The sequence below is a fragment of the Acipenser ruthenus genome, chromosome 28 (assembly GCF_902713425.1).
Source record: "Acipenser ruthenus chromosome 28, fAciRut3.2 maternal haplotype, whole genome shotgun sequence".
In the NCBI taxonomy this organism is placed as follows: Eukaryota; Metazoa; Chordata; class Actinopteri; order Acipenseriformes; family Acipenseridae; genus Acipenser; species Acipenser ruthenus.
The window spans coordinates 17,497,428-17,519,733 of NC_081216.1; the positions used below are offsets into that span (position 1 = coordinate 17,497,428).

Consider the following 22,306-nt stretch of genomic DNA (forward strand, 5'->3'; position numbering starts at 1 on the left):
GGCCCGGACCTGCCTGATTTTCTCCAGACATAGTGGGAGCAGGACGAGCGGAGCAGCTATTGCCAGCGGGTCTCCGCCTCCTATTATGGAGAACCAGAGGGGACAGGGTTGATTCCTTGGAGGCAATGAGATCTGTGAACACTCTTTTGAGCTGAAAGAGCTCCAAACATGTGGCTATTCTGTCAACATGGCCCCAGAGTCCAAGCATACTCTTAGACAGGAGGCTGTCTAGGAAGGCATGAGCTGGTTCTTCACATGATTCACCATAAGGCCCAACCGTTGAAGGTGGCTGGTGACCAGTTCCATGTGATCCTCTGCCTGTGCTGGAGACTGGGCACAAATGAGCCAGTTGTCCAGATAATTGAGATGATGCCTTTGTGCCTCAATGGGGCCAGGAGTCTGGCCTGATTGACTGCAACAGCTGTTGCATCGTCAACATTTTGAACCTTCTTCAGCTCAGATACAGGTTGACCTGTCTGAGGTTGAGGCCACCCTCCAGCTTGCGAACTAGGAAGTACCTGGAGTAGAACCCTTCCTCCAACTGCAAATAGCCCGTTTTTGCAGCTACCTCCTGAGACACCTCAGCGATGTCCTGTGTGTCTGTGACTGATGGGGAAAAGCGCTGAGCAGGAGTAAGCAGCGGGCATTTGGAAAAAGGGGCACAAAACATGCAGAAGTGCCTCCTTGGTGTGCTTGGTGTCCTCAATAGGCAGTCTAGCCTTGGCACTTGAGCACTGTTCGGTAGCGGACTGGAACCGGATCAGTACCTGGAAGGTACCAGGCTGGTTCGGAACCGGCTCTGTGTCTGTAGCACCGGGTCAGTACTGCGGGTCGGTACTACGGTAACCTCGGTCCTGGTTCAGTACCGGTATGGTAGCGGGCCGGGAACGGAGTGGGTCGGTGACCTCGGGAACTACGCAGTCACCGCGGGTGGCAACGTACAAGGATGCCCACCTGTAAAACCCACTGGCAAAACGACTCAGTCAGTATCGTACACAAGACTGAGGGAAGTCTGCTTGTTAGAATGGACTAACAGCTTTCGCAATGGTGATGAAAAACTGTTATCGAAACTGCATCAAAATACTGTGGTAGGGACTGCAAGCAATCACAACTGAAGCGAGTATCTTGGTCCTGCGCAGTGCTACTCGAGCCGACTCGAGCCGCTGGCTTCATGTGGGACACAAGGCCGCAAGCGGGATGTAACAAGCAACAAGCTGTAGTGCACACAATACGCGTAATTAGTAAAAACTTATAATCACATATAATTTGTGTAAAAATTAAATAAATGCAATATATATATATATACAGATAGAAGCAACAAGTAATTATCTGAACAAGGCTCTCTGACAGATCAGTCTTGAAAGAAAAATGGTGCTGAGATCTGTGATCACAATACTTTTGTGCCCTAGGGGGCGGGGCCACGAGTGCATCACATGCTCGCTGAGCAGGTTTGGTATACAGTATTCAGGTTTTGGGTCTTTAGGAGGTAAATACCTATACGGTAATGGTTACATTTCATACTTGAAAGGGAACTAATGGCTATATTCAGAAACAATGCTTTAGTGTTAGTGCTGTATTGTAGATATTTGTTTCATAGCAATAAAACTCACTTATGATAAGCTATAAAAAACTACTTAAGAAACATGTACAATTGTAATTATGATTATTTTTTAAATGTCAGTAATTGTATAAATGCCGCAGTTGATGAAACTTTGCTTGTATGCCATCTCTATCTATCTATCTAGCTATCTATCTAGCTATATCTATATATTTATTAAGCATTATTTAATTTATAAAAATATACAACCTAATACTTAACACTTTTAACCCATAAAACTACTACATTTAAAGAGAGAAAAAAGTATATTTTATTATAATCTTTATTATGGTCCTATTTCTAGCTTGGTGCCAACGTGTTGGTGTGGAGAACCTGTAAAGTTTAACATTCGACAGCTTCTGAAAAAGTAGTCCCGCCTCTCTCCACAGCTGATTGCTGATTTGAGCGGAGCTCTAGTTGTGGTAGGCTGAGGCTGCTGTCGTTTCGATTTGGTGTTTTGAGGTTTGGTTGCTCTGCAGCGTGGTTGCATTCATTCACTGATTCGAAGAGAGAGGAGAGGAGGCACAGGGAGACAAACGGAGGTAACGGGATTTCATCGCAGTGGGGCTGCTGCTGGATACATTGGAATCATTTTTAAACTGTCGTTTTTCACTGAATATGCCCTGAATGAATGAACGCACTAGACTATTTCAAAAGCGATGATGGAGAGACTGGACGTATCATCATTGCATTAGCTTCAGTGCAAGGTTAACATACCAAGCACAGCACTGAGTGCTACAGCCTGTATGATATTAATTTTTAATTTGCATTTGTTTTTCAATGCTTTGGAAATATGTTTCAGCAACGATATCGTATTGTATGCCATCCGTTGAATGCATTTGAAAAACAGACTATTACAACACCAGAAACTACAACTACAAATGAAATTGGAAAATAGCATGGTTTGCTTTGCACAAAATACAGGACAGCACAGCAAGTGGAAGGCATACTCCTCGGCACTCAGCATTATCTCGTGCAATATTTATTTTTGTTATCGTGTGGGTGGCATGGGATTTGGTGAAACTATCGGATGTCCAGTCTTTGAAAACCACTGGTACGGCGTACACTGTCCATCGTCTGTTCTAGCTAAGCCAACAAAACAAGCCACGCATCCTCAGTCTTACTGAGCATCGTGATGTCAGTTAATAACATATTATCATGCCGGTGATGTAAACATTCGCCTTTTTGTACCGCGTTTCACAAACGACAGTGAAGACTGCAAGACCGAGTTGGTTGGTACTATTTAAAAAATATATATATATATATTGACAAAGATGTGTTTTTATTTTTTTTAAACTAACTGCTATTATTGTCCAAAGTTGGAATGGAATGTTGATGAAATCCCAAACAATCGATGTACGTCGTATCGTCAAAACCTTGACATTACTATGGGTATAATATACTTACCGTTTATTATAGCTAGGAATTGACCGCATTAAGTGAGTTATTTATTGACTTGTGCAAGTAGCAAATAAATAAACAAATAAATAAAAGCTTTCTGGGTTAAACTGGAGTTTTTTTTTTAAAAACATATGAATGAGTTGCCATGGTTTTAGAAGCCGAGTTGAAATACCGATTTGTCCTGAGCTTGAAGAGAGCGAACCAGCTCGTAAAAAAAAACAGCATAACTATAAGTGACACTAGACATATGTCAGTATTTGTGATATTATTGTACTATAGTCTGTAATCAGATAGGATAGAGTACAGACTAGAAGGCAACAGAGTTGGAAATGTAACTCTAAGAACACTTTTTGAAAATCATCTTTCCTTTTCCTCCGGTGTAATTAGTACAACTGAGACTGTGTTGAGTTTTGTTGCCACAGTGACTGGGGAATTAAAATCAATTGACCGTCTTCTTCTTGCAAAACAAGACGTCAAGGGTCTGGACAGCCTTTGGTGTTGATCTGCAATGCTCAGCAGCTGTTTCAATTAATCGTGTCCATGAATTAAGCCAGTGTTATATGCCGTGGACGAGGAAGAGTTACATTTCAGAAGATTAACACTGGACTATTTTTTTATTATTATTATTCGATTTTATACCCAAACTATTTACACCTGTGTGTGTGAGTGAGATACTAGAAGAGAGGCGCGCCGTAAATAGTTTTGGTAAAAATTGACCATATGCCTTTTCTCTTTTATTTGTTAAGGGCAGCGACTCATTGAATGAACTTGCAAAAAGATTAGTGACACTTTTTAATAACAGTTGGAAAAACTCCAACTGATCTTTTAAGAGCTGCGGTTCACAGCAGCGGAACGGTGGTTTGGTGGAACTTTAAATATTGTACGTAGTTGTTGACTGTCCCGTTACCGAATTCTCACGTGGTTTGCTTGTCGGTGATGATCCCGCAAGAATGCTGCGCCTGCCGGTGAAAAAGATTCGGAAACAGTTCAAACTTCTTCTGTTACTGGTGCTGCTCACCTTTGCTGTGTGGTTCACTTACCTGCACATCAGCCTGGTACGGCAAGGGAAAGCAATCAAGCTTCACTTCAACTATGGTAAAGGTAAGACAGCTCTTTATAGTATTAGAAAATCGATTCATGTCTATATGATTTCACTATGGATGCACATATGAAACAATAAACACAACACAGTATTATTCTATAAAATCCTATTTTTGTTAATGACTTTTTATTTTAAAGTATTGTAGCGTGCACGGGGGTAGGTAGATCACTGTTAAGTCAGTAACAGCTTTATGAATGTCAAACTTTATTTATTGAAAATACTAATATTTAATTTAAGACAGTTTAAATAATTTATGTTGTTTTTCTCACTGGCAGAAGTACCAGGCGTTGCCCGGGGAAATTCAATATTTCCATATTTCATGCATGACAAATAGGGGAACGATAGCCTTATGGTTTCCTATAAGTTACCGATCTTGGGTGTCGCACAATGTGCTCGGACCCCTTTCGCTTTTTTAACTTTATTTTGTTTTTGGTTTTGTGGGTTTCTTTAATTTGAGATACATGGCTACTGCGATCCAGAAATGCGGTTACTAAATAAATTTTGAATTTTGAATCCAAGCATCCTCACCCTTACCCTGGATGAAAGAGGAGGCCATGCAGAGTTTGGTTGCACTGGTTCCATCGTGGTCCAAATGCATAAAGGAACAGACAGACAGACAAACTTTCTTTTTTATAGATTAAGATTTTGTAATATGTAAATTATAGTGCTTTTTATTTATGGGACTTACAAGACACAAGCCTTTTGTATTTTGTGAGGAAGCTATAATCATCCTATCACTTTCTTTGTAGTATACCAGTAGCTTCTCTAAAAAAAACTTTTCTAAAACTCATTTTTCTGTACTGTAGAATGAATGTGATATTTCTCATGACATTTTTCAAATCATAAAATATGTATATGAAATGAATGAGATGTCTAAGAGTTTTAACAGCATGCTAATTATGGGTATTAGCTGAGCAGTGGTGCAGCTCAGTGAAAGGGGGAGGACTGGGCAGCTACAATGGAACGACCTTATTGATCTTTTTGAAGCTTTCAGACATTATTATTATTATTATTATTATTATTATTATTATTAATTTCTTAGCAGACACCCTTATCCAGGGCGACTTACAAGATATCACATTATACAGATCTCACATTTTTTACATACAATTACCCATTTATATGGGTGGGTTTTTACTGGAGCAATCTAGGTAAAGTACCTTGCTCAAGGGTACAGCAGCAGTGCCCCGGGATCTGCAGATGTAAGCATTACAAGAGCCAATCAAATCGTGTGAAAGTCCCCAAAAGGCTTTTACATTCAGAGCGTTTTAAGTCAAAGTACAGTAACTGCATACATGTTTCGCCCCGTTTGCATACCCCGGTTACCCATAATTCTATAGTCACTGCTTTCTCACACCTTAACTCGAAAGCTACTTGTATTTACTTACTCTCCTGAAATTTTCACTAGTCAAAGTACAGTTATACTACACTGAGCCCCAACCAGGGTGAAACATGTATGCAGTTACTGTACTTTGACTTTTAAAATGCTATGAATGTAGAAGCCTTTTGGTGAGTTTTGCAACAACAAATGATTTACAACAAGACTTGGGGTGAGGACTGTATTGCCCATTTTCCCTAACTAATACCCCTTACTAAATACCCCGATATCTCTGAATAGATAATCGTTTCCTCTTTAAAAAAATATACTGAATCTTTTAATGAGCAAAATGGTACCGTGAAATGTTCCCCTTTTTCTAGAAAAGCAGAACAACTGGGAATGAGGAGTTTGTTTCTGGATAACTTCACTCAGACTGCTTTCTCAATAAATATGTTGGTAGCCCTGAATAGAACATCATCTCCTCTTAAATTATGCAATAGATTTTAATGAGCAGCACAGGGATCTCTGCTAAATACTGAAGACTAGGAGCAATATTTCCACACTGCATAAACAGTGATTGCTGCTCAGTTTTGCTTAATACGTTTGATGGCAGTGAATGGGATCGTATATATTTACATAATATTTAATTTGCCTTCAATATTCTATTTTGTGTCCTCTCAATGAGATTGTTGTTTCTGCTCAGGAACATTATTTGCCATGACTACTAAAAAATGTAATTTTTTTTCAGCCACCTCTAACAGCTCAATTTCTGTAGTGTCGTGGTTTGACAAAATTATCACTACGGATTTGCAGATGTAATTACCCCCTGCTGGGAATGAAATCCCCTGCAAAGGGGATATAGTGGAGGCGGTTGTATGTATGTGCGTCTACAATTTCTAAAACGTTTAGTCTTTTCAGAAGCAGGCCCAGGTAGTTTTTAAAGGACATTTGTTAGTAGGCCTGGTAATAATGATCGAAGCAGAACTAGTAATAGAAATTGATAGAGAACAGAAACAATAGGATATTAACACTAGAACTACCAGATGTACATATGCACCTAGAACTACCGTCGCATGTTACGAAACTGTTCTGTGTTATTGTTTGGTTTCCTTTAGGATTATGTTTGTGACACCGTTTTTGCGACCTGCTTGGATTCAGGTGAGGGACACCTGTGTACAGCACGAGTCTTAGGGATGGTGTTGTAAGGGGTTATGATTGGTTGCATTGTTTAAAATGTTGCAAGTTTATACAAATGCTGGGTGTAACAGGGTGATATGCTAAAAATAAAAGTTTGCCACACAAATGGCTAGTGCTAGTCCCACTAAAAGAAACGTCCCGCTCCAGGAACCTGCTACTCTACGTAACCCTCTCTATACTGTATGGCAGGGGTGCACAATTCCGGTCCTGGAGGGCCAGTGTCCATCCTGACTTTTGTTCCAACCTTGCCCTAAATTACTTAATTGGACCGATTATTGCCAATTATTGGTCTAATTAAGTAATTTAGAACACAGTTGGAACAAAAGCCAGGAGGGATCCGGCCCTCCAGGACCGGAATTGTGCACCCCTGCTGTATGGGATCAACATCCCCTAAACCGACCTACTTCTGGGCCACTGGAGCCCCGGCTTTCTCACAGAGACTCCTGCCTCTTCATACAGTCTCGGCTGGGCAATGCCTTCACGAGCACTGTCTTGGAGTGGAAGGGTTTCATGTAGAAGCGGACACTCTCTTCCTTGATGTAAACAAAGAAAGCTTTCGCTTCAGTGCCCTTCTGGGTGTCAATGGCCGTGCAGTAGCCCCAAGCTGTGGCGCAGAAGTTTTTTTAACTCCGGGCATCATCCACAGGCACGCCCCCCAGCCAATCCGGACCTCCCGATCAGCTCAGCGCAGGGCCCACTGCTGAACTGGTCGCCTAGCAACGCGTCTCCTGCCACGAGTTGCAGCTGCTTTCTCAAAGGCACACGCATACTCCACGAACCACCGACAGGGCTCCCTGTCACACTGGGCTATAAAATGGGCTGCAGCGGGAGCTTACAACACTGTGGAACAGTAGAGAATTATAGTTCCCGAGATTTGTTTGCTTGACTGTTTTATTTTATACAAGTGTTGTCTGTTTACTACCCGCCTTTTATTTTGTGCCTGAGTTCGACTCTGTTGGCTATTCAGTGGTAATTTCAGTCTCCAGTCTTGCAATAGCTGGTTTGCTATACGAGTATTCCGTAACTTATTTTTGTTTTTCAATATAATCATGCACAACAGAACTACAATATATAATGGTTTATTAACATGTTCAAAAGCTCAAGGGATAGAACTTGCTCTTCAAAAGATGGAACATACAACTGTTCAAAACATGGAAACGTATAATTGAAATGTGGAATGTAAAAAATAATAATTGTGGAGTCTAGTTTGTGTAATCAACACAGACATGCCACTTCTGTACATGTGCAGTGCACTTTCCACAGCTTGTGTTTGTGTTTGTCTCTGTCCCAAAATTTCTACAGCTTTGTTATCACTTTCACTATCACTAACCTCACTGTGATTAGAGTAAGTTTCATCACTGTCTTGGTCTGGCGCATTTTCATGTCCAGATCCGTCTTCCGATAACTCCTGAAAGTACAGTACTGCAAGACTTGCTGTGCAGTCCTACGTTGTGTTGGTCTATTCATTTTCACTAGACAATAAGTATTTTTACAGTTGTTGATAAATAAATCACATCTGAAAAAGTCTCACGTGCACTAAGCTAAAGCCACTGTTTTTAGTATGACGGTCAAAATGACAGCTCCAGTAGTTCTAGGTATAACGTATTCTATCTCCATACATTTATTCAACCCTTGGTCTACTGATGCTTTGAGATGTTTAATACATATATAATATAATACATAAACACAGGCACCTAGCTGCCAAATCAGTGGAGAAAAATGCATTTAAAAACCACGATCGGTCAAAATGACCGCTCCTGTAGTTCTAGTGTTAAACAAGGAAGATGATAAATAAGTATTAATTATCCCTTTAATTCACTTATAGATAACGGTGAAAATGAATAATTTATTCCTCCAAAAATGACAATTAGAATATTGTTAATAGAAAGGGGAAAAGGCAGGATATTTTTTTTTTAAAAATTTAGTCGTTGCCAATTATTTTTTATTATTATTTTCTCCCAATTTGGAATGGCCAATTATTTTATTATGCACAGCTCACCGCTACCACCCCTGTGCTGACTCGGGAAGGCGAAGACGAACACACGCTGTCCTCCGAAGCGTGTGCCGTCAGCCGACCGCTTTTTTTCACACTGTGGACTCACCATGCAGCCACCTAAGAGCTACAGCGTCGGAGGACAACGCAGCTTACAGGCAAGCCCGCAGGCGCCAGGCCAGACTACAGGGGTTGCTGGTGCGCGGTGAGCCGAGGGCATTCTGGCCGACCTAGCCCTCCCTCCCCCCGGGCGGCGCTCGGCCAATTGAGCGCCGCCCCCTGGGAGCTACCGTCCTCGGTCGGCAAAGGAATAGCCTGGACTCGAACTTGCGACGTCCAGACTATAGGGCGCATCCTGCACTCTACGCAAGTGCTTTTACTGGATGCGCCACTCGGGAGCCCTCAAAGGCAGGATATTTAACCAGTATCGTGGTACTAAAATAAAATGGTACAAGTTGTTTTGCAGGATATACAGTACCGGCACATATTATGGAAACAGCAAATGATTTACAGCAGCACTAGGGGTGGAGATTGTAAATATGCAAGAGATTTTAATGAACAGTTTGAAAGTGCTGTGGTACCCCAAATATGATTCACTTATTGTCAATGCCGAATAATTGGGTATGACATTTTCTCTTCATTTTACCCTCAAAAATAGGTTCCTGGCTCAGGACTGCCAAGGACAACACTGCATTGAATACTGTACCAGTCCTGGCACTCACCATTCTTATCTTCCCTCGGGTTATATATAACATTCTTAATTCACTTATATTCCAGTATAGAAAGACTTGTTGTAAGCCTAAAATAACTGGTTAGTAAATATTTTGGTCTATTAGTATGCACTACATAAGACAAATGGATGGGAACTGGTGTATATCGACCAACTTGACATGTGTGTTGACATTGAATGGTTTAATTGTTTATTATACTGTACCCAGTACAGTCGATTAAAGAAGATGAAGATGAAGGGAGCAATTTTTAAAAAACCACTCAGGTAAAACGATTGAGGGAATATGTTTATCAAGAAAAACAACATCGCCACTTTCCATGAATTGAAGGCAGGCTGTTTTATCCCATCGGCACATGAAAATGAATGATTACAACCTGGCTTTGCAGAATTAAAATTAATGATAACCATGGCTTTGAAAGCCAATATCCAGTGCCTTATTAGCTAGCAGCATTATCACCATAATATACAATCAGGGCTAATGTGCCCCCCTTGTGAATGAACACTCATAAGAATTTGCAAGAGCTCAGCCAAGTTTGGGTTTATGAATGAAAAAGAGGGAAGGGGGTGCAAGTTATCCCCAATAGTGCCTTTTATTTAGTAAGTTGGCTCTTTCTGAAGATATGACACTGTATTCTAACTTGGCTGGTTTCATACTTGTGACATTTTTTGGTCATATAGTATTTGCAAGATCCTGCTTATATTGAAATGTAAATGTTAGTGTGCTTTCGACCCAGAGTTGGATTTAGTCCAGTGCAAGTTGATGTCAGTGTTACATGTGGCATATCCAATGAATGGTAGCATTTGATGCAGCTGTTTCTTACAGAATTTAGAGTCTATCCACCTCCATTAAAAACAGCAAGGTTAATATAAACCCAGCTCCCAAGTATTTGCCAGGATCTCGCAAGATAAGGTTTCAGCCATATCCATTTTCTTCCTTGATTTCACTAGATCAAAACAGGGCTTTAACGTGACCATTAAAAGAAGCATTACTCTTATGTACCTCTTTGTTCCTTTATGAGTGCTTTTAGACATGCTGAGATTCCTCATCATTAGCAGATCAGGAAACGTAGGGAAGCGATAAGGGTTTTGATCATGAACACTTAAAAGATTGCACTGATAACTTTAAGGAATCTGCTTGGGGGTTCTTGTCCTTGATACAAGTCATCAGTTTTGCAGGAGAAATTCAAGGTCAATTCCCACTTCTTTGAATTGATGGAGTTTCGGTGTACATGAACGATTACGATGACGAGATAAGGAACTTTAAAACGGTTAACTTAAGTATTGCTCTCAAAAAACTAGGGAGTGAGCATACTCAGGATATACTGTTTTGCCATAAATTGGACATTTAATCAAGGTGGGTCTTCAGATGACACCAGGGTAAGGCTTAAAACCGACAAACCACACACTCGATCCCTTCATAGTCCATTTAGTTGTACAACAAGGGACAAAACAGTTATCTCCATTTGATTTAGATTTTGTCAAAGGGGCTACTTCTGTAATTACTGTATAGCTGCTTCAAACTGGAACCCTACCATGCGTAGGAGGTTATGGGCAACTGCGCAAAGGTATATTCAAGCATGTTGGCAGGTCCAGAATGGCATGCTAGGTGGTTGTTTCACTGTGTTTAGCAGTTGTAACCTTGCATTGTAGCACACTCTTGAACACCTGTTGTTGAGCAACAAGAAATCACTGTTATAAAACTGTATTACTAAACAGGTTTCCCGTAAAATGTTGTTCTTTTTATAACCAAGAATTTGAAGGAGGATACCAAATAATTTTATTGTCACAATACCATTTTTTATTTTTGCAGATGTGAGTCATCGTTATTATGCATGACAGAATAACTTGTTTGCTGCATTTATTTCTCTTATTTGTCAGACCTGATCAGTTTTGCCTCAAAAGACTGACACCAAACAGGATGTGTGGGTTGACACACTGACAGCCATATAAGGTCTGCATGCATAGAGATTATATTTGTCATACAGTGGTATTGAATTTAGGCCACCCTTCTGGTATTTTGTTGGTATCTGTTTAGTAGCTTCCCCAAAGGCAGTTTTAGCAGGAGACATACTGCAGGTAGCCCCGCTATCTTTTTTAATCCAGCAAGGGCAGAGTTTTTACACATGTTCGACTTTTCCATTTAAAAATATTAATTTCATTAACTTTTATTATATTCATTAAAGTTAATGAATATCTTTCAAAGCATACCATCTTTTAAAAAAGTTTTTCTTGGCACAAATGTCACCACAAAGAAAGAGTTTCCATTGCAAAGCTACTGCAGGTCTGAAATATCAAAATGCTTCAACCCAGAAAAGCAGAAAAGGCAGTATCTAGTGTCAGGAGTTAATGAGGTAATAAAGGTGAAAGTTTAATAGCAAGTCGTAATGTTTAGTCAGCATTTTACTGCATTACAGTTCTGCTCACACATGAAATCTTACAATGACTTGATCTAGAGCCTTTCTAGTTGTTATTAAAATGCTTTGCATTTCAAAATAATCATAAAATTGCATGTAAGCACTTGAATTTCTACCAGAGAGTATAGTGCAATAAAATAGTGTAAATAAATTAAGACAATGCTGCATAAAGCCACTTATGACTTGTAACAGTTTGCAGACGTGTCCAGGGCTTTCTGCAGGAAATACCTAATGTTTTAGATCTATCTAGAGAACTGGTTCGTCAGACTTCAAGTGCATCTTATCTCTGCACAGCTGTCATCCCATGCATAGAACATTTTTAAAGTTTAAAAAAAACAATGTGTAGTTCCTGAGTACAGGATGCATTTTGGGGATTTCTAATAATACTTAGTGTGCAGGGTGTATCTTATTAGCATTATTTCGCTCAGCTTATGCCCAAGCTGCACAAGATGACATATCTTATACAACAAAAGACACCCTACATCCCACATCCTACACTTATAGTTCAGTGCTCTCTCGTTATACTGCCTTCTAGTAGAACGCTACCCTCACATTCCACCATAAATTCCATCTGAACCCATTTGCACCAATATAAAAGATGCTATTTTCCCCTGTTATACTGCCACCCATCTGCCACTGCATCTAGCCAAGCCAATGTAGGCTAGACAAATCTTGTACTGTCTCTATACGTCCTTCGGATGAGATGTAAAACCTAGGTTCTATTGTAAGTGACTGCAGCAGCAGTTGTGATGCATAGTTCACCCCCTTGTCTCTGTAAGTTGCTTTGGATAAAAGTGTCTGCTAAATGACTAATAATAATAATAATAATAATAATATACCAAAATGCCAATTAAAATACAGAAAATTACTGCTTCCTCTCTGACGTTTTATCTTTCATGTTGAATACTGCAAAGAACACGCTATTGTGGTTTTGTACTGAAATGTATTTTTTGTTTGCCCGTGCAGAGTTTTTGTAAAGTGGTACCTGCCCTGTGGTTGGTAGTATAAAGAGGGAGAACTGTATTAGAATGTTGGCAATGGGGGACCTTTTGATTTGTTATGCAGAGTGTATCTACAGAGCTGTTCTAATGTTGATCAAACCTTACATTGACTTTTTAACAAAAGCCAGTACAGTAATTAGCTGCTTTACCGTTATTTAATAATAAAAGGGTGCTCAAAAACTGTCAGGTCCTGTTCTATCACAGAACATTTCAGAAGCAAATAGCCTCCCCATACACACCTGTCCCAATTAGGCAAACCTCATCAATTTAAAGAAAACACCACAAACCAAAATCTTTACCAGATTACACATCATCCAGTATCTCTCCAGAATTCAACAAAGGAACATTCACACAATTATGGTGTTCCTTCTAAACAACAGAGGAACAATCAATAAAGCACTCCAATAATCATTGTTATATAGACAATTAAATTTGAAAACTCAGACCTCATTACAAATATATATATTTGTCACCCACAAACAAATGAAAATATCAGTATCGGTATTTTAATACAGAATTAATGTTTTTCCTGAAAATCGTCTTGTACCATTTTATTTTAGCACCATGCTACTGGTTAAATATACTGCCTTTTTCCCTTTCTATTCATGATATTCTAGTTTATATTTTTGGAGGAATACATTATTCATTTTCACCATTATCTATAGCAGAATTAAAGGGATAATTAATACCATCTACAGTTTCAGAATATTTAATATCTTCCTTGTTTAATATCCTATTGTTTCTGTTCTCTAGAAATGTTATTGCTGTTTCTGCTTAGATCATTATTACCAGGCCTACTAACTAATGTCCTTTAAAACTAACTGGGCCTGCTTCTGAAAAGACTCCTAAATGCTTTAGAAATTGTAGACGACATACAACCGCCTCCACTATATCCCCTTTGCAGGGGATTTCATTTCCAGCAGGGGATAATTACAGCTGCAAATCCGTAGTGATCATTTTGCCAAACCACCACACTACAGAAATTGAGCTGAAAAAAGGACATTTTTTTGTAGTCGTGGCAAATAATTTAATGATCTGAAAAGAAACAACAATCTGATTGAGAGGACACAAAATAGGATATTAAAGGCAAATATTATGAAAATATATACCATCCTAAGCAGTATGGTTTTGTACACCAGGATCCTGGTAACAGGCTGCAGATAATCCGACACTATCATCAAACTTATTAAGCAAAACTGAGCAGCAATCACTGTGCTTATGCAGTGTGCAGAGTGGAAATATTGCTCCTGGTCTTCAGTGTTTAGCAGAGATCCCAGGGGTGAGACCTTCCAGATGGTCCCCTCACTGCCTTTGGAGATGTCAGCTTAGCTGACAGCAGCATTACAGCCTCCCTCCCACTCACTGTATGTTTTTCAAACCCATATTTTAACAGCCTAGATGTTGCCTCATTCACCATGGAGGATAGTGCAGATTTCTATACCTATGCAAAGCAAGGAAAAGTCGTAACTATTATATAGCAAGTGCTTTGGGCTTTCCTTTCTTAATTTTAAAAAGTTATATGTGATGCTTGTGCTTTGCGGTAGCTTTTGCAACATCCCTGTCTATTAAAAATGTCCTGTATATTGCAGGGTATACAGATTGGAAACCCTAATGTAAGTCAATTGCAGAGAGACTTGTCGTATTGTAAATGACATGCTGTACAGCCGATGAGTTTTCATCAGAAAACAGTAACGGCGTCACATACTCATCCCTGATCTTGCGCAACTGATCCTGTCCAACAATGAGCAAAAATCACTTAGGCTATTATGATTAACAGTTTTAATTGGGTTTTGTATGTAATGTACTGTATTAGCAGCAAAGCACTATCGTTGGACTTTTTGCATTGATGTTGCATAAAGAAATTTGGCTAGCGAAGGCTCCAAGTGAAGATTATCAGTCCATCACCACAGGTCACACAGTCCCTAGCAGCTGGTTGTGCCAGTGGTAATATAATATCAAAATTATGAAGAACAATGTGGCCTCATGTAAAACTGCCAACTTTGAATTTACTCAGATTTGTTCATGAGCAGATGGGAGCAGTGTCCATACCTCCCTGCTGGTGTGCATACAGCTCCAGTTCCATGAATGAAGTAATTGATACACCAATATGAAATGTGAAATATGTGAAATCATTCACAAACTCTTTATCCTGCCTGTTCTTTCATGACATGCATTAGGAAAATAAGTTTCTAATAGAGTTTCTGCAGTAACTAGTTGAGCATCCACTATAATGCTCTAAATAGAGACACTGAGAACCAGTGAACGACACTTCTGCAATGTACATAAAGCACCTCGTAAGTGTTACCAGTAGGCGCTGTACTATTGTGGAATGTAGATGCGCGTTCTGCTGGTGATTGTACATGTAAGCAGGAGTTTTATTTCCTTGTTGTGAGTAAGATGTGAAACTTAATACCAGGAAATATAGAAGAAATAAAAAATGGATGAATTGTAATAGTTCAGCAAATGTGGTAAATCACAGAGAATTCAGGTACCCTGGTGTACCTGTGCAAATCTGTTATAATTAGTGTTATCATTATAAAACATGACAAACTTTATATATATATATATATATATATATATATATATATAATATGCACACACATTATATATATATATATATATACAGTACTGTGCAAAAGTTTTAGGCAGGTGTGAAAAAATGCTGTAAAGTAAGAATGCTTTCAAAAATAGACATGTTAATAGTTTATATTTATCAATTAACAAAATGCAAAGTGAGTGAACAGAAGAAAAATCTACATCAAATCAATATTTGGTGTGACCACCCTTGCCTTCAAAACAGCATTAATTCTTCTAGGTACACTTGCACACAGTTTTTGAAGGAACTCGGCAGGTAGGTTGGCCCAAACATCTTGGAGAATTAACCACAGTTCTTCTGTGGATTTAGGCAGCCTCAGCTTCTTCTCTCTCTTCATGTAATCCCAGACAGACTCGATGATGTTGAGATCAGGGCTCTGTGGGGGCCATACCATCACTTCCAGGACTCCTTGTTCTTCTTTACGCTGAAGATAGTTCTTAATGACTTTCGCTGTATGTTTGGGGTCGTTGTCATGCTGCAGAATAAATTTGGGGCCAATCAGATGCCTCCCTGATGGTATTGCATGATGGATAAGTATCTGCCTGTACTTCTCAGCATTGAGGAGACCATTAATTCTGACCAAATCCCCAACTCCATTTGCAGAAATGCAGCCCCAAACTTGCAAGGAACCTCCACCATGCTTCACTGTTGCCTGCAGACCTCATTCGTGTAGCGCTCTCCAGCCCTTCGGCGAACAAACTGCCTTCTGCTACAGCCAAATATTTCAAATTTTGACTCATCAGTCCAGAGCACCTGCTGCCATTTTTCTGCACCCCAGTTCCTGTGTTTTCGTGCGTAGTTGAGTCGCTTGGCCTTGTTTCCACGTCGGAGGTATGGCTTTTTGGCCGCAAGTCTTTCATGAAGGCCACTTCTGACCACACTTCTCCAGACAGTAGATGGGTGTACCAGGGTCCCACTGTTTTCTGCCAATTCTGAGCTGATGGCACTGCTGGACATCTTCCGATTGCGAAGGGAAGTAAGCATGATGTGTCCTTCATCTGCTGCAGTAAGTTTCCTTGGCCGACCACTGCGTCTACGGTCCTCAACGTTGCCCGTTTCTTTGTGCTTCTTCAAAAGAGCTTGGACAGCAAATCTGGAAACCCCTGTCTGCCTTGAAATTTCTGCCTGGGAGAGACCTTGCAGATGCAGTAGAACTACCTTGTGTCTTGTTGCTGTGCTCAGTCTTGCCATGGTGTATGACTTTTGACAGTAAACTGTCTTCAGCAACCTCACCTTGTTAGCTGAGTTTGGCTGTTCCTCACCCAGTTTTATTCCTCCTACACAGCTGTTTCTGTTTCAGTTAATGATTGTGTTTCAACCTACATATTGAATTGATGATCATTCGCACCTGTTTGGTATAATTGTTTAATCATACACCTGACTATATGCCTACAAAATCCCTGACTTTGTGCAAGTGTACCTAGAAGAATTGATGCTGTTTTGAAGGCAAAGGGTGGTCACACCAAATATGGATTTGATTTAGATTTTTCTTCTGTTCACTCACTTTGCATTTAGTTAATTGATAAATATAATCTATTAACATGTCTTTTTGAAAGCATTCTTACTTTACAGCATTTTTTCACACCTGCCTAAAACTTTTGCACAGTACTGTATATATATTTTTTTAGGCAAGTACATTCTCTGTCTCCCCTTTCAATGCCAAAGCAAATTGTGCTATAAAGAGAAAAGCACAGACTATGGTTATTGTGATGTGGTTTAATTCAGTTCTTATTAAATACATCTGAGTTTTGAAACTTCTTAGTTTGGTCTACAGAAAAACGCCCTGACAAGACATTGAAAAAGAATCTCAAACCACACTGTGCTGACTTTTCCTCTGATTTAATTTATCTTTTAAAATAATTTCCACAGGAAACCTTTTAAAAAATGAAAAAGAATACCAAACAAAACAATGGCATTATACATTCTGGGTGAGCATGGCCTCTGGGAAATATGATCAAAAACAGTAATAGAAAAATGAAATCTAGTAGTGAGTGAATACATTCACAGCCTCGCCCTACTCCAAGATACATTTTCATGCTCTGAATTCCTGTACAAGTACTATTTTAATCACAGATCACACTGTCTCTGAGTAACCTTATATCATTGATTGAACACATGCTGCAAACCATTTTTAATTTGCAAACTTAAATGGCTGATAATTGTGCAGATTATAGTATTTATTACTGTGTATACCGTCTAATTTTGAGTTTATTGGAAATTGCTAAAAAGAATGTGTTTCGATTATTATTTGTTGTACTGTACGTACTGAAATAAACATAGTATCACAGTTAATCATGTTTCTGATAGTCATCTACAGCTATCTTGATTTATCACCAAGTACCACATTTGTTCTATGTGGTATTATTGATGTGTTTCTTACATCTACTAAAAGCAGTCACAGGGGGAAAGGTAAATGGTGTATCAAATGTACTTGAGGCCTCAGAGGGGCTTTCAGCTTGTGAGTTTTATGGAATCATCAGGTTATGACTGAAATAGAAAAAAAGATACAAAGTCAATATAAACAGCAAGACAAACATTGTACAATAGTAACTCCTATATTTCATACCCATAACAAGGTTCTCTTTAAGATTTCCTTTAGGGAAGAATACAGTAAAATATAAAACTGCTTATTTCGACTAGTAGTTGCAGCGGGTGCAGGAGAGTTAAAATAGATTAAATTACAACATCTGACAGCCTTTTAACCCCTGCGCACCGGACCGCTCTAATTTCGGAGCTTAAGCACTGACTCTTTTCCCGGATTTCTCATGGCAATAATAAGCCTTGGGTCAATCAAAACCATCTTTATGAGCCTTGTCATTGAATAAGGCTAGGCCCTAGGAACACAAAATATGGTATCCTTGCATGTCATTTTTGATGGTACACTATAAAAACGCACACAGGAAATGAGTCTACCAGCACATACAGTATTTTAAAGAGAAAGAGGACAAGATCGAGAAGCTTGTACTTGTACACCACACTACATCGCTTTTATACATTTATTTGTTTGTTTGCTTGCTTGCTTACACAGGTGGCCACATTTATTGCATATCCCCTTTATCTTTACGATTACACTGTGTAACAATTTTTTTTTTTTTTTGGTTCCTGGGTAGTAAGTGTTATTTCCTTATGCTTATGCCTCAAAAGTATAGAAAATGGCTATTATGCCCCACAAACTTTGCTTTTGTGACCAGGACAGTGATATTTTGAAATGTAACTATTTCCAATGAGAAAACGGGCGAATCTGTGTCTTTTCGTTCACATAAAGTCAGAAAAAAACAACATATCAATCCAAATTAACATGTATTTATACGAAAGTAATACAAAAATGACTACAAAAGATTTAGAAGTGAGTAGTTTTTCGAGATTTACGATTATACTGTAAATCACTTTCACGAATCAGCCCCCAAATGTAGTCTCTCATCATGTTCTCGTTATACTGCCCTTGGTAGCGGCGTTCAAAGTCCAGTATATCCTGGTGGAAGCGCTCGCCTTGCTCCTCCGAGTACGCTCCCATGTTCTCCTTGAATTTATCAAGATGAGCATCAAGGATATGGACTTTGAGGGACATCCTACAGCCCATTGTGCCGTAGTTCTTCACCAGAGTCTCAACCAGCTCCACATAGTTTTCGGCCTTGTGATTGCCCAGGAAGCCCCGAACCACTGCGACAAAGCTGTTCCAAGCCGCTTTCTCCTTTACTAGTGAGCTTCTTGGGGAATTCATTGCACTCCAGGATCTTCTTTATCTGTGGTCCGACGAAGACACCGGCTTTGACCTTTGCCTCAGACAGCTTAGGGAAGAAGTCTTGAAGGTACTTGAAGGCTGCTGACTCCTTATCTAGAGCTCTGACAAATTGTTTCATAAGGCCCAATTTGATGTGCAGTGATGGCATCAGCACCTTCCAAGGGTCCCAGCCGTACTCATCATACTTCAAGGCGTCCAACAAGGTCTTGATGCTGTTGTAATCCTCTTTTGAGGTGCACCGAGTGAGCCAGGGGAAGAGACGGGTACTTGTTACCATTATGAAGCAGCACGGCTTTGAGGCTCCTGGATGAGCTGTCAATGAAGGACAGTATAACGAGAACATGATGGGAGACTACATTTGGGGGCTGATTCGTGAAAGTGATTTACAGTATAATCGTAAATCTCGAAAAACTACTCACTTCTAAATCTTTTGCAGTCATTTTTGTATTACTTTAGTATAAATACATGTTAATTTGGATTCATATGTTGTTTTTTTCTGACTTTATGTAAACGAAAAGACACAAATTTGCCCATTTTCTCATTGGAAATAGGTAAATTTCAAAATATCACAAAAGCAAAGTTTGTGTGGAATAATAGCCATTTTCTATACTTTTGAGGCATAAGCAATTAGGAAATAACACTTACTACCCAGGAACAAAAATTGTGTTACATAGTGTTACTGCTTTATGATCACCATATAGTTTGTTTTTCTATAGACTTTCTTTTTGTTATTGTTGATTTACCGTTTGTGGTTATATTGCATTCTGTAACTTTTGTATATAAGTCTGATTTTCTCTTCATACTGCAAAATTATTGAAAGTCAGTAAATAAAATGTAATGCCTTTATTTAATTGTTTGTTTATTTGCTTTACAGTGGTGGCCACATTTATTGCAGTAGCCCAATTTGTCGCCATTTTTAGTTAGTTTTTCTATATACATTTAGTTGTTGCTATAGTTCATTTTTCTATAGACTTTTTACATTTAAATTTACTCATACTGAATTTGCTCTATAATGTTTGTATATAAATATGATTTTTCTCTTCATAATGCAAAAGTATTGAATCATTTTATAAAAACTGCATTTATTCATATTTCAAGGTTAAAAGGTTTTACATATGATTTGGGAATGTACTTTGTGATATTTTTGCTTAGTCTGGACTACTTCCATAAAATAACTGATAGTGCCGGTAAATAGGGCCGTTTTGTCATACAGACCATGCTTCGGACAAAATCTTGTAGCTCAACAGCAGAAGATATTTAAAATATGATTTTTTTTTAAATCCTCATCAAATTTTGCAACTGTAACATCCTAATATTTGTTCTATATCTAACTTAGAAAGGGATCGAAATTGGCAGTTTTAAAAAATATTATTTACTAGTTGAAATACTCGGCATTGCCCGGGGAAATTCAATATTAAAATATTTCATGCATGACAAGTTGGGGACAAATTGGGGATCTTGGGTGTCACACAATGCGCTCGGACCCATTTTGCCATTTACATTTTTTTTAAATTTCTGTTCTTTTTATTTATTTTTTTTGATTTTGTGGGTTTCTTTAATTTGAGATACATGGCAGCTGTAGTGATCCAGCAATGGGGTTACTAAATACATTTTGGATCCAAACATAGCCCTTGACCTTCCCCTGGATGAAAGAGGAGGCCATGCACAGTTTGGTTGCACTGGCTCCTGCGGGGTCTGAATGCATAAAGGAACAGACAGACACACAAACTTTCATCTTCATATATTAAGATTTTGTTTTGATTTTTTGAGGGGCGTGGCTTGTATGTATGTGTGTGTGTGTGTGTGTATATATATATATTCCAAAACAAAAGACATTATATCGTCGGAAACAGCTGCGATATGTTGGGTTTTAATTTCTGATTTAAGGTTGCCAAACTACAAGTGCTAAAACACAAGGTGGTCATATTCATGTCTGTATGTGGTCATTCTATTTAGGCAGGAAAGGGTTAAAGCCTCAGACTGTGCAAAACCTAGTTTAAAAAAATAAATAATAAAAAAATAGCGAGCAGAGTAAGTCGAAAGCGATAAAGTGATTTGAAAAAATACATAAATATCTATATTGCAGCTTTTTGTTCGAAATGTAATAAGTGCAAAAGGATCAAATTAATACATTTTATTACTGACATTTACAATTAGATTCACCTCTGGGTTCATTTGTAACCTAGCCTCCATTGGGATTCTGAAGGGAGCGTCTCATTGGTCTTGGCTCTCCTGCGGGCTAGGGAGGCAAAACCGGAAGGTACTGTTTCTCCTCATAACGCTACAGCGGACACTACAGGCCAGTCGCTTAGTAAGCTTGGCCGGACACCTGCAGGGCTGGCCTTTGTCCTCCAGAGGCATAGCTCGCTGACATCCACTCTCGAGTTCCTGGGTGTAGAAGAGGAAGCTGGCTTTGTCTTGGCATCAGTGGACGGCTACTGAACCTTCAGTTCTCGTAATCTGTGTGGGGAATTGCTGCGGAGAGGGGAAAAATATATAATTGGACATTATAAATTGGGGAGAAAATCGGGGGTAATATATTTAAAAAATGTAAATAAAAGACTGAATGATAGGCAAGTGGTGTTCAGAATTGAGGGGTGATGAGGGGTTCTTAAGAATTCTGTGGCAAGTGTCATTATGTGTCAATTTTTATGAAACTCTAAAAGCTAAAAGACGAACAAACAAACACGTTAACTATGTAAAGTGCAATGCATTATCTAAAGTTTCATTTATCTGTTTGAGCACAAGGAGTGCGTAGTGGTAAATGCAGCCTGAGACAACTGGCACCTGTCAGCTTTATACTGGCACCTAGCATCAGGAAGGCAACCCTTGTCAAATATTTATATTGCTGTTAATAGATGCAAAATAAACCTGTGTCACATTGTGGTCTGCAGCTTACATTTGAAATGTTTAATAAACTTCAAACTAGTGTGCATAGACATACAGTGTACACTCACATACTGGGCAGGATTCGTGTTAATACCGCATACATTGTTCAGGAGAAAAAAAATGTACTTGATATATTGTTTGTGCATTAAATGGTGAATTTAATGGTGAACATCTTGCTATTTTCCATTGACACTAACTAAACAAATAATGTTCTTGATAAACAAAATCTAAATCTTATTTGTGCAATTAACTTTTGGCTTTTGGGACAGTTGGTCTAAGTTGTATATTAAATATCCTCTCCTGCTCCCAAAAACAGTATCATAGAA

General features: G+C 39.0%; 1 protein-coding gene across 1 annotated transcript in view; it reads left to right on the forward strand.

Moving 5' to 3' along the window:
* Window positions 1-2,008: 2,008 nt before the first annotated feature.
* Window positions 2,009-22,306, forward strand: part of LOC117964157 (N-acetyl-beta-glucosaminyl-glycoprotein 4-beta-N-acetylgalactosaminyltransferase 1-like) — a 144,879-nt gene continuing 124,581 nt past the window's right edge. Inside the window, exon 1 of the mRNA XM_059002983.1 lies at window positions 2,009-4,099. Coding sequence (XP_058858966.1) covers window positions 3,949-4,099 — 151 coding nt within the window. The 5' untranslated portion in view covers window positions 2,009-3,948. The remainder of the gene's footprint in view (window positions 4,100-22,306) is intronic.